This window comes from Drosophila nasuta, chromosome 3 (genome assembly GCF_023558535.2).
Source record: "Drosophila nasuta strain 15112-1781.00 chromosome 3, ASM2355853v1, whole genome shotgun sequence".
NCBI lineage: Eukaryota > Metazoa > Arthropoda > Insecta > Diptera > Drosophilidae > Drosophila > Drosophila nasuta.
This window is the reverse complement of record NC_083457.1, coordinates 10,830,722-10,843,092: the sequence shown is the minus strand read 5'-3', so window position 1 is coordinate 10,843,092 and position 12,371 is coordinate 10,830,722. Positions and strand designations below refer to the sequence as shown.

At 35.9% G+C, this 12,371-nt stretch overlaps 1 protein-coding gene across 4 annotated transcripts; it reads left to right on the top strand.

The window, feature by feature from the left end:
* Window positions 1-9,536: 9,536 nt before the first annotated feature.
* Window positions 9,537-11,828, top strand: LOC132793179 (histidine-rich glycoprotein-like). Of its 4 annotated transcripts, none has more exons than XM_060802877.1 (3): window positions 9,537-9,808; window positions 9,871-9,942; window positions 10,769-11,828. In XM_060802877.1, the coding sequence occupies exon 3, from the start codon at window positions 11,172-11,174 to the stop codon at window positions 11,757-11,759; it is 588 nt and encodes a 195-aa protein (XP_060658860.1). In that variant the 5' UTR covers window positions 9,537-9,808; window positions 9,871-9,942; window positions 10,769-11,171; the 3' UTR covers window positions 11,760-11,828. The 4 variants fall into 4 exon arrangements, with proteins under 4 accessions (XP_060658860.1, XP_060658859.1, XP_060658856.1 ...); XM_060802876.1 differs by having other exon boundaries at window positions 10,062-11,828; XM_060802873.1 differs by having other exon boundaries at window positions 10,015-11,828.
* The last annotated feature ends 543 nt before the right edge of the window (window positions 11,829-12,371 follow it).

The following is a 12,371-nucleotide window of genomic DNA, read 5'->3' as shown; positions in this document are numbered from 1 at the left end:
ACACTGGGCTACAGTCATAATTATTTGTGTTGTATTTCGGTTTGTACATTGTTTAAACAAGTTGTTTGGCTTTTTTGTGGCTGCCATAACAATTAGACGCTCTGGCAAACAAATGAATAATATATGAGACCTCTAGTTGCTCTTTACAAAAGTCATATATAGAAGTTTAGATACTATAAGAGCTCACATGAAACTATTATTACGATTTCAGCGCGATTAGTTCAGTGGTAACAACTTTGTAGAATGTATTTTATAGTCGTTAATAGGTTTAAGTGTGGCATTCTTTTTATATCTGCTACTCGTAGTGTATAAGAAGACATATCCGACCTCAGCTTAATTGCGTTGATTGACAATCTAGCATATTTTTTTAACTCAATGACATATTTTGAACATAATATAATAATGCCTAATATAGCCTCCGGTAACTTGTACCTTTCTTTTTTGCTTGATACTATAACCATTTAGTTGTGTTTTTTTTGGCAGTGGTTAATCAACAGCAACAGGGTTAGCCGGTTGGCTTTTTAACACTCCAATTTCGAGAAGCTCTTGAATTGTATTTTTTGGAATTACCAAAACTTCTTGCTAATAGACTCCCTCACTCGCCTCTTTGCTTCTTGCCGTTCAGCTAATGGCTAATTAATGCATAGAACCGTTACAATCTGTCAGCCTCAATGTCTTTATATGTACGTAGTAGAACTTCCGAAATATGCAATTAGCTGTTGAAGGAAAAAAAAATACAAAATTGCTCTGAATAACTCGAATTGGTGACATAGACACTGGCGACAGCTCACGTCAAGTGTCTGTAGACTTGAACTTAGAATTGAGTCTTGTTTAATCGTATAGTTTATATAACTTGATAATTGCCAGAATACCTGAATATAAGTACTCATTTAAAGCATACATATAAATCGAAAAAACAGCGGGGATCACCTAACAGATCAGTAGATCAACAAAACTATGAAATTGCCATTTGAATTGCGTCAGCTAAAAAGGCGATAAGAATTTGACAGCAACGTAGGAATTTCCTATCAACAGCCCCAATGGAGAAACAAACTATTCAAATAATAGAAGGAAACTGAAAGTTGAATTAATCATTAAGTAAACTAAATTTATCAAGTTAAATGAAAATGTGAAATACCGGAAATAAAGGAAATGTGCAATGAAATATTTATAGTGTTTGTGTGTAAACAAAAAAATACTATTATTTTTAAATTTTTGGAAGAAACGTATACGAAAATTTAAATAAACATGTTTGTGCAGATTGAAATGATTAGAAATCAATTAAATATATTAAAACGTAATTTCAAACATAAAACAGAAAAACAAATTTGGTTTTAATTTATTGTCTAGTGAGTGATTTAAGCAAAATTACAACAACAATAATTTAATTCTGATTTGGAATCGATGGAAGTGTGCACGAAAATTGAAAATAGTATGCATATTTTTGTACATTTTAGATTTTTTAAGTAATCGATATATACCAGTACAGGCAAGTATGTACAATAACTTTATAAGAAAACTCATTCAGACCAAACTTGAGATTTATATCATGTGAACATAATAGTGATTATTTAGCATTCAAGTTCCATACTTTTATATTTTAAGGTAATTTTAATGAAGACTATTATTATTATTGCTATATAAGTATGTATTCATAAATAACATTTTTTTTTTTAAATTAAAATATATTTTGTTATTTAACTTGTGTTCTGCTACCTTTTTGGCAGCTTGACAAGTTATACGCATATAAAAATTGAAAACCAAAAAAAAATGGTTAGAAAATATAATAAAAAAGTTTTGAATACAACTTAATTGTTTTGCATTAAAATTAAATTTCATTTTATTAGCTGGAAGTAAACTTTTCTCTTCCCCACAATTGCTTCCTCTTTTTTTTTGGTCAACAATCGCCAGCCACGCCAATTGAACTTTAATCGGTACTCGATGTGACTTTTGTCATTGCTTTATCGTTTAGGCGACAACACACAGCAGCTCAACCTGCCACTCCTCCCCGCTGATGCCACCTCTTAAACACAATTGCCAAAATAAAAAACTGAAAATAAAAAGAGAAAAGAGAAAAGGAGACGCGACCCTAGCCTGAGGTTGCCAGTCGCGGACGTAATCCCCACATCCCAAATCGAGGCGCGCTTTGTCTCATTGAATAGCCGTTGCCACGCCCACTTTATAGCCCAGCCAAGTGTCAGTGTGTGTGTTGTATGGATATTTAGCAACGCGTGTTCGAAATTTTATGCGCGTCTGTTAGAATTTTCAGCTATTTCAGCGAAAAGACATGAGCGGAAAAAAAAAAAAAAACGAAAGAAAAAAATTGAAACACTAAAACTGGCGTTCAATTTGTCGTACAAATCTTTGAAATGGCTCCGTTGAGAACTATTTCAATGCGTCGAATCAATAAATTTTGTCTGGGGCAATCGCAACGTTTTGTCTGACAATTTGGCTGGCATGTTTTTTGGCTCTCTCATCTCGCCATCAACTGCTGTCGAGTAAACACGATGGTTGCTCTACTCGAGTCGACTCGGCTCTAATCGTAATTGCATGCCTGATAAATATTAATGTCATGTTCGAAGATCCTTGCTTTTTGGCCATTTGATTGTTTGCTTAATGCCCAACATTTTCCCCACATTTCCTTGTTTCTACACATTTTATGTGCATTCAATGGCAGCTTAGCACGTGGTCAGCCCACTTATGAGTCGTTCCTATTTTTATTCGCATTTCCCAAAAGCAAACAGCAAATACTCACGAACATGTTTGTGAAAATAATTTTATTTGTTTGTTTGTTTTTTTGAGCGCTAACTGCAAATGGCGCAGTGCCGTCAATTAAAGTGAAAGTCATGTTGTAAATCTTTCCACGAACACCCTACAATACTGATAGCTTTGCTCAAGCAGCCATATCAGCCACGCGCTTTAAATTCGCACTAGGTGAGGTCAGATAGTGGCCAATAACAAAACTGATAGTTTGCGTAAATATGTAGTAAATTTTGATTCTAATTATATGACAATATTCTATTCAAGGTTTATTTCGGGAATTTCCATAGATAATCTTTTTATTTAATTACCTTTTTAAATAAAGAAAAATAAATTGTCAATATATATTCTATTTAACTTCGTCTTTCCAAATAAGAAGAAAAGTATTTCACTTGTAATATTTATATGTTTAATATTTAATTAATTTTAACCGCAATAGATCAAGATCAAAAGTGAAATAGAAAGTTTTAGTTTACTTATATTAAAATAATCGATAGTTGATATTATAAAATCTATTAAAATGTAAACGGTTTTATTTAAAATCAGAATCATTATCATAAGCTATTATTTTTCCGCATTTGACTTTAATTCTTTTCCATTTTCTATAATTTTGTTTATTAAAATATGAAATATACCCTATATACATTTAGATTACTTTGCATGGCGAAGAATATTTATGTATTCGTCTGTCACTCTTAATGTGATAGACTGAGAAGCCTGTCAGAGGCTGGTAAAATATAATCTCAAATTAATGAGTTGATTTAACTTTTTGGCACAGGTTAATCGCGCTTGTATCATGTGCTTCACAGCAAATTACAACAAATTATACACATAATTGCGCTTTAATGATTGCCCTAGCCACGCCTTTTCCAGCAGCCACATTAACAACAACAACGACAACGCATCAATGCAAAGTAAAATTGTGTGTAAAAAATGTGATAATTAACTTAAGTCCTCTGGGAATTTGCTCTCCCTCTCTCTCCCTACCTCTCTCTCGCTCTCTCTCAGACTCTATCACTCTTTGCTGGCTCTTGGCAAACCTTTAACCGTCCAACACGGCTCTGTTTAACGAGTATGTGTTCATATATGAGAATATGAGTGCGAGTGAATACTGAGTGCACACTACATACGTATGTACATACATAAATATGAATACTCATATGTACATAAACTCATTGTCAGTTAATTATGTAAAATGTCGGGGCGTATATTTTCATTTTATACCAACAACAGCAACAGTTCTACATAAAAAGGACTTTCCTTTCATTTCAGATACACACACGCGCACAGATTTTCAACATACTCATTTGCATTCGACTACAAACAAACATTTATGTGTGTAGGTGCATTATTTTTGTGGGAATTAGAGATGAGCACATCATTAATGTTATAAGCCAAGTCTGTATAGGAATAAATTCCATACTTTCAAAGCTTCAAAGAAATACTTACAAATTGTAAACGAAAGCAACTTAAAATTGCAATTTAATTTAATTAATTTATTTATTTTTTATATTGTAACATTAATATAGTGTAACATTAGTATATAATAATATAATTTAAAAGAAAAAAAAATGGGATCAAATTAATATTCAATAAACTATTTAAGACGCATTAAATATATTTAGAATAATGTTAAGCACTATTATTTTGTTAAATTTCACTATTATTAAATATAAAAAAAAGTTTGGTTAGAATAAAATATAAATTCCGATAAAAATGTAAAAATTTTAAGAGATCCCTGGGATATTATGTGAGAATATGTTAGTTATGAAGATGCAAAGTTAAATATATTCGTTAATAAGTCTGCTTATTGCTTTTACTATCAGTAATTGAATTTTATTAATGGATAATCGATAGGTTGCATAATCTCACGAGATCATCTCCAGACTGGCTGGCTAATTGTCACCGTGTTCTGTGGTGCAGCTCTCTTATTATTATGATTATTATTATTATTGTTGTTGGTGTTGATGTTGCTGTGTTGGTTGTTGTGGTTTTATAAATTTAAATGATGTTTACACAAGACAGTTGCACAGGTGTCTGAAAGGTTTGAGGTTCGTTGGCCGTGTGAGAGCTTGTCTCTCTCTCTCTCTCCCTCTCTCTCTCTCTCTATCTGTCTCTTTTTTGATGTCTGTCACATTTGGATGGCTTGCACATTTGACTTTCTTCATTTGCTTTGTTAATGAGCGTCTCATAATGCATATAATTAAAAACAACAACAATGGAGACATACACACAGACACACAGTTTACGGGGAGGAATGGGGGCAATTAGTAATTCTCGTTAGGCAAAGGTTTTTCCTTCCTGTTTTTGCCATCTTCCGCTTGGGATGCATGACAGTTGCTCTCTGTGCTAATCCTTTATAAATAATGCATTAAATGTAGCTTTTGTTGAGAGACATACACTGAGAGATAGATAGAAAAAGGAAGAGTGAGAGTTACTTTTCACAACCGCTTTCGCTTCTCCTGTCGGAAGTGAAGCAAACGAGCCAGATCCTGAGCTGAGCCAAGCTGAGCTCCATTTAATTCAATTTGCATAAAGTGCTTGGCATTTTATTAACCCACTAAACGTAATTTAGGGCCCAGCCAGCCTGCAAAAAAAAAAACCTAAACCTGAGTCCAGCCTCAGCCACACGCTTCAATTGCCCCGCTGATGAAGTGCTGGCGAAACCAAAGCAACTAACATAACCAACCAACCAAACCTGGCCATCTTCTTACAAAATCCCTCCCTCGACTTGCGCCTATCCCTGGGGCTTTTGCGGCCCCAATTATCGAGGTCCGCAGCGCATCTCAGCATCGCAGCTTTTGTTGATTTTGCCGACCTTGTGCCTAGTCGAGCGTTAAGTGGACCATTTGCGGTGAGCCTAACGATGAATCCCGCCCTTAGAGTCTCTTAGCTGCTGCTGCTGCTGTTGCTGTTACTGCATTTCAGCTACGAATTTTACGTGGCATTTATGCAAAATCGAGTCAAGTGTATCTCGGCCACTTGAGCTGACTTTGCTAAGAGGCTTGGCTTTCCATTCAAACGGCCCAATATGTCCATTATCCAATTCGTTGATGTAGCCAAGGGCTCTTGTCTGCCTTTTGGCTTGAATGGTTTTTGGATCGCTAAAGTTGATTCAACGGCTTGCTGCTTACAACCAAAGAAAACAGCATCTTCAATTGTTACACAGATTAAGGAAAGCAGTTTTGCAGATAATAATAATCTAATAATCATAATTTGAGAAATTGGTTTGCTTGTTGTAATCTTATTAAAACATTTTACGACTATACTTTCTTAATTAACTAATGATCTGTCAGTGCTTTGTTTGTTTGTAAATATGTTATTTTATTCATATGTATGTTTGGTATCGAATTAAAACACATGCCACCACATTTTTCTATTATTATTCTCTATTATTTATGTTTTTTTTAAATTGTGTGAAATTGAATTTATTTAAATCAAATCTGCGTCATAATTATCGTTAATGCGATACTATCTGAAGTAAAAAAGTATATATTGAGTAAAGAAAAATATTATAGCTCTTTATTAGCAATTTAATTAGAGCTACTAATAATTTTGGAATTATTATTCTGTTTTAACATAATTGCAAAAATTTACAAATTCGTACTCAAAACAAAAAAAATTAAAAATGTATGTAATTTATCATAAGAAAGAAAAAGTTCCTCAAAATAATCTTTTCTCGAAATATAGTGCTAATCCAAAGCTATAAGAATAATGTTTAAAATTGTTTCAATTTTTTTTCAGAGAATTAGCCACATACATTATTTTGTTACTGAGAACTAACCAGCTAACTTTACTATAATATTTATTTCCTCTCACTTTTTTGGCAATTCTGAGCAAATAACAATTCGATGATTAATGCTGCCATAAACACTAATTGGTAACCGCTCATGACTCTTATACGTAAAACACTCGTATGTATTGACTTGGCTCCCAAGATTTCAACTACGACTACAACACAACTCTCTTTTATTTGGCTGCCCTTTTATGGCCTTTTAGCCAGCTGACTAATGCCACAAATGATGTGCCTAGGCCGAAGTTTTCCCTCTCACTAGACTGACAATGTTTGCAAAAAATTGAGAATAAGAAAAGAAATGGTAAATTGTGTTTTTCGGCTACTCACCCATCAAATTCGTGAAGCGCAAAATATAAAACATAAAATATGATTAAGACATACAAATCCGAATGCCCAAAAAAAAAAAAAAATAAGAGGGAGAAAGTAGGAGAAAAGGGCGAATCACAGAAATGTAGCCAACGATAGCATTTCAGACAGCTGAAATTGAAAGGGAGGCCGAGAAGTAGACTACACAAAGTTGATATGATTGGTTTTCGGGTTGGTTTATGAATTTCGGGTGTCCAAAGGCCTAACGAAGCGTACACGGGGGCAAATGCTGGGCCAAAAACTGACCGCTCATAAATTACAACAACAGCAACAACATCAACATGGCAATGAAATCAACGCATTTTCAGGGAGCGGAGCCCTACACAAATGAGCAAATATCAGAAGCTATAAAACCATTTAGCCAGATGAGCGTGAAATTTTTCATGGCAATTTTTGGCCAGCATCAACTGTGGCTTTAAACAAAAGATAACCGTTGAGACCACAAATTTGGCAACAACTGTGCGACACTTTATGAGACCGAGACACGCCTACAGAGCAGTCGAATTTTTGGGAACAGCGTTAAATAACATTTAAATAGTAGCACAACACGTACAAGCAGGCGGGAAGGTTGGAGGGGGGTTGAACGCATATACAACTTGTGGCAAGAAAGCCTTCTGCCAACGACAACGGGTAGAGTTTGTTTTTCAGCGGTTTCACTTTGGCTCCAGCCTCCTCGCCTGCTTGTTAAGCCTGTCCAGCTGCTGTCGTTGCCATGGCCAGGCCAGGCGAAGGACTGACTCTGCTTATGATGCCAGCAGGAATTAAATTTCATTTAATGTGTCGACAGCGGCGAAAACTTTGCGCACACACACATGTGTGTGCTGGCTGGCCAACACATTTGATGATAACAAAAGCAGGTCAAAATTGTGAAACCAAAATGCCGCCCATCAAAGGAATTAGGTTGCTGCTGCTGTTGTTGAATGTTGTTGGTGTTTGCCTGCGGCCTTTGCGGCCAGGCTGTGAGAAAAAATTATGATTATTTTGCGCAATTAACCCAAATTATATATATTTATGTAGTGTAGTCTGAGATTCGCTCGAAGGTCGTCCACGTCGCCATCATCGTCAACTGTGACGCTTTGTGGTCATTTAAGTGCTTTAATTGTGGGTAAACATCTGTTGTTATTACTGCCAAAGGAAGGCAACATAAACATTGCTAATGGGAATTGAGGAACTGCCGTAAAACGAGCCACACAACTGGGAATCTACAATTGTTACAAGCGTTTGTGAGGCCGGTGGACAGCTGAGGGTCACAAATGCTCGACCTAACTCAAGTCAGCCTGCTTTAAGCTAAAAAATAAATAATATGATATTTAATCATCAAGTTCATTTTATTATTTAAAGAGCAAACATGTGTTGGAGTCATCAAATCCAGGACGAACACAAATTAAACGCTGCATATGAACGACATATGATCAAATATTGTGGATAAAAGTTTAATAACCTTATTAGGGACTCATGTGGAAACATGTATATGCATATGTTATGTCTAAGTTTATTATTGCATAATTCGCTCAACTCGATTGCTGCAATTTATTTTTATGTCTAAGCCTTCGTTTTTATGGCACTCGTCGAGTCATATCCTCTTCACACACACACACACACACACACACCCCCTCTGCTATGTCCTTCGTCTCTAGTTGACTTCTCTTCAGTTGATGCGACATTTAGCCCACTTTTACAGCTCGACCTCATTGCCAACGATTTTCCGCTGTCCCAGGCGGCGTATGAGCAATATTTCAGTTGTGCTTGTTGCTTACGCCGCCGTCGTCATCGTCATGACAATCATAATAATCATCATCAGCCATCTACATCATCATATTCACAACTTAACGTCCACTTCTCCGTCAAACAGGCCGTAAAGTGGCATTTCCGTTGTCGTTCCACATTCCTCGTTCTTCGCTGGTTCGTTTCGTTTCGTTTCGTTTGGTTCGTCTGTTCATTCGCTTGGAGCCAGTGGAGCCTTTTTGTATGCAGCATAAAATTAAATTATTTGTTGCATAAGCCGGCCAACCATCAACGCCCCCGCCCCCCCTCTTCTTACAGTCCACATCGCCGTCCACTACAAAAGGCAACGAGCTATGCTGCAAAGTGCTAAGCCATGAGAAAGTGTGCACTTGAAGCGGCACAAGCCGCATGCTACATAACCCACGACCACGCCTACTTTTTCGGTAGGCAACTGGCGTTGTCGCTGCCGTTGCAGTTGTCGTTGTCGGCGGCAGCACATTATTATACTTTGAGCGGCGCCGAAATCAGGCAAAACTTTCCGTTTGGCCGCTGATGTCGCTACTGCTGCTGCGTACTTTTCCCTTTTTCCATTTCTTTTTTATATTTGCCATAACAGAGGCAACTCCAAAGAGGGCAACAGTTTTTCCACGCGTTGCACTTTTCAACGTGCACATCGCCTTCGTTTTCATTACATTTCGTTTCGTTTCGTTTCATTCATTTATTCCGTCGCTTGCTGCTTTCATTCATTTCGGAGTCGGCGATTTAATTCGACTTCTGTATCTCTTTTGGTCTGAACTCGCCTTTGGCAAGAAAGTCAGCACAACAGTGAATTGTAGTGATGAACTATGCCTTCGCTGTCATGCTAAATTTAAAATATATGAACATAAAACATTGAACATTATTTATAATATATTTTTCTAAACAAATCAAAAATGCTAAGAAAATATGTGTATCGAATACATATCTTTAAATTTTTAAATATATTTAACTATTTAAGAATTATTAGTTCGATTCTTATTGTTTAATCCAAAGTCTACTCATCTGTAATACCCCAATCAAAGGGTATCCAAGTAAACTCACCAAAAGCAATGGCGAACTCTTTGTATAAATTTCACGGATGGCGAGATGGGTCCAACATTTCTGCTCGTCTGGCTGCTCTGCGTTTGTTTTTCGAACTCACCTGAGCTCTTTCACCTTGCTCAATACTTTTTTTTTCGTTCCAGCGGCCGCAATTTCCACTGCTCATTTGCATTTTTAATGAAACCATATAAATCGGCAAAGAGGATACAGTGTGCGTAAGTACGACGGCAAATTATGATCCCGAAGCAAAGTTTTTATTTTCTCCTTTCCACACATGAGCATATCAGAGAAACAACATATATATTCAAGTATGTTATGTACACGCTTTTCCCAGGTCTCGTCTTTCAGATTTTAAACGCAATTGTCCCAAGAGCTCGTCGCTTATCATGACAGGGAATTTGTGTAAGCAATAAATGCATCGCATAATTTACATAGCCCGATTTATTCGGGACTTAAGAGCTTATTCCAATTCGGCGCTTCAATCATTCTGACCAGCTACCAGCTTCAAGACAATCCCCGTCTTGTGGTCTGGCAACCCTGGTAGATTTATGTGACCGCAAAAGTTTGCAGCAGAGCATAAATTAATGTTTAATTGATGAATTTATATGAGCCTGTGGTCTAAGCGCATTTTTGCTTCATTTGAATAGTTTTTATCAAGTAAAAGAATAATTTGTAGATGTGCAAAATTTCTGAGACAGATAGATATTTTAATTTGGCTACACTTAAAAGTTAAATATTTTAATATATTTTAAACATAAGTGAATAAACGCTGTAAGCAAATAATGAACTGAATAAAAAGTAGCGCTTTAAATTCAAATTAACTAAGCAAGCAGTTCAATTAAAAAGATGTGCGCTGTTTCCAAGCAGTTGAAAATGTAGTGCAAGCAGTTTCTCTTTAACTGCTTTGTTGCAGAGCAAGTGTTTTACCAGTAGCTTTCTAACTTTAACAGAGCTCCCAAAAGTATGCAATTGAATAGGAATTGACTAGTTAAATTGTAAGCGATGATGATAAGGAAACTATCATATTAATAAAAATAATAGCAGCTAAGGATGCGAAAGTCAAGCTTCAAAACAAACGTATTCATAAGCATTACTTATAAGTAAGGAGCGCTGACAAAGGCGGAAGAAGTAAGGACCAAGGATAAAATATATAATCAACATCGGTAGCAGCTTCCAACAAATATTATATTATCACATAGCACTTAAACGATAAGTTGGTATTAAATTATAAAAGTCTCCCACAAAGTTCAATACAGTTCAACTTATTGTTATAGTTTACTTTTACCAGCCCAATTAACCTTCAGAAAACTTATTAGTTCATGCTTCGATTTTAACTAGAAGGGTCAGCTATAAAAAAGCAACGAACCGTAAGTTTAGCATCGCAGTTCCATTTGCGTCTTTCTCACAGCAACATCTAACTACAATCTACATCCTTTAATCAATAATGGCCTACAAGTTCACCCTAGTTTGCTGTGCCCTGCTCGGAGCTTCGGCTGCCAGCTATATTCCTCATTCTGATTACCAACATGGTCATGGTCATGGCCATGGTCACGAGGTTGGCTTCAGCATTCACACCCATCACGAGGCACCCAAGAAGTGGCACAGCCAGAAGCACGATCATTGGGCACCAGCCCCACAACAGCATTACCATGTGCCTGCTGCTCCAGTGCATCACTGGGCCCCAGCACCACAGCACCACCATGTGGCCGAGGAGCCCCATCACCACCCCAAATACCAGTTCGACTATGGCGTCAAGGATACCAAGACTGGCGACATCAAGAACCAGTGGGAGACTCGTGATGGCGACAAGGTCAAGGGTGGCTACACCATGAAGGAGGCTGATGGACGCACTCGTGTCGTGGAATACACTGCCGATGACCACAATGGCTTCAACGCAGTCGTCAAGCACATCGGACATGCCCACCACGAAGAGCACAAGTCTTACGATCATGGCTACCACGGATATGGACACGGATACGGTCATGCCACCAGCTATGTAGATGTCAAGCAGGAAACCGGTAGCAAATGGTGATAAAAAGAAGATAAATGTTGTACTATAAAAATTGTTTGTGGGCAAATACTCTTAATATATTTAAATAAAAACAAGCAAATTGCATAAAATGCGATAAAAATCAAATTTTCACAACTCTTTTATTAATTACTTAAGATGTTAAAATGATAGTTGATAATAAGAATAATAACTGCAATATATTATATTTAGCGTATTCAAAATAGATTATTTAAAAAAGTTAGCATGAACTAATAAGAAAGCAAAGTTACATTTATAAGTATATATTATACTATATATAATTTTTGTCTTAGACTTTATATTTATTATTATTTTAGTATGTCAAATGCTAAAATGCTATAAATTATTTTATGTAAAAAAAGACAAGAATTTTCGAAAAAGATGAGGATAACGCACGCAAATACTTGTGATAAAAATAGTTCAATAAAAATTTGAATTAATTATGATGAATTTAAATTATTTCGTTGAATATTAAGTATTTTTACTTATCGTATCAGTAATAAAAATAATTTGTCTCGAAATAAAAAATCCATTACCTGTTCAAAGTTTTGATTTGTTTTTTTTTAAATTATGAGCCTAATTTGTAAATTATTAAAAAAAATATATAATACTAAA

What these genes read in the sequence shown, in the direction of transcription:
- LOC132793179 (XM_060802877.1), top strand. Translation starts at nt 11,172, where the DNA reads ATGGCCTACAAGTTCACCCTAGTTTGCTGTGCCCTGCTCGGAGCTTCG.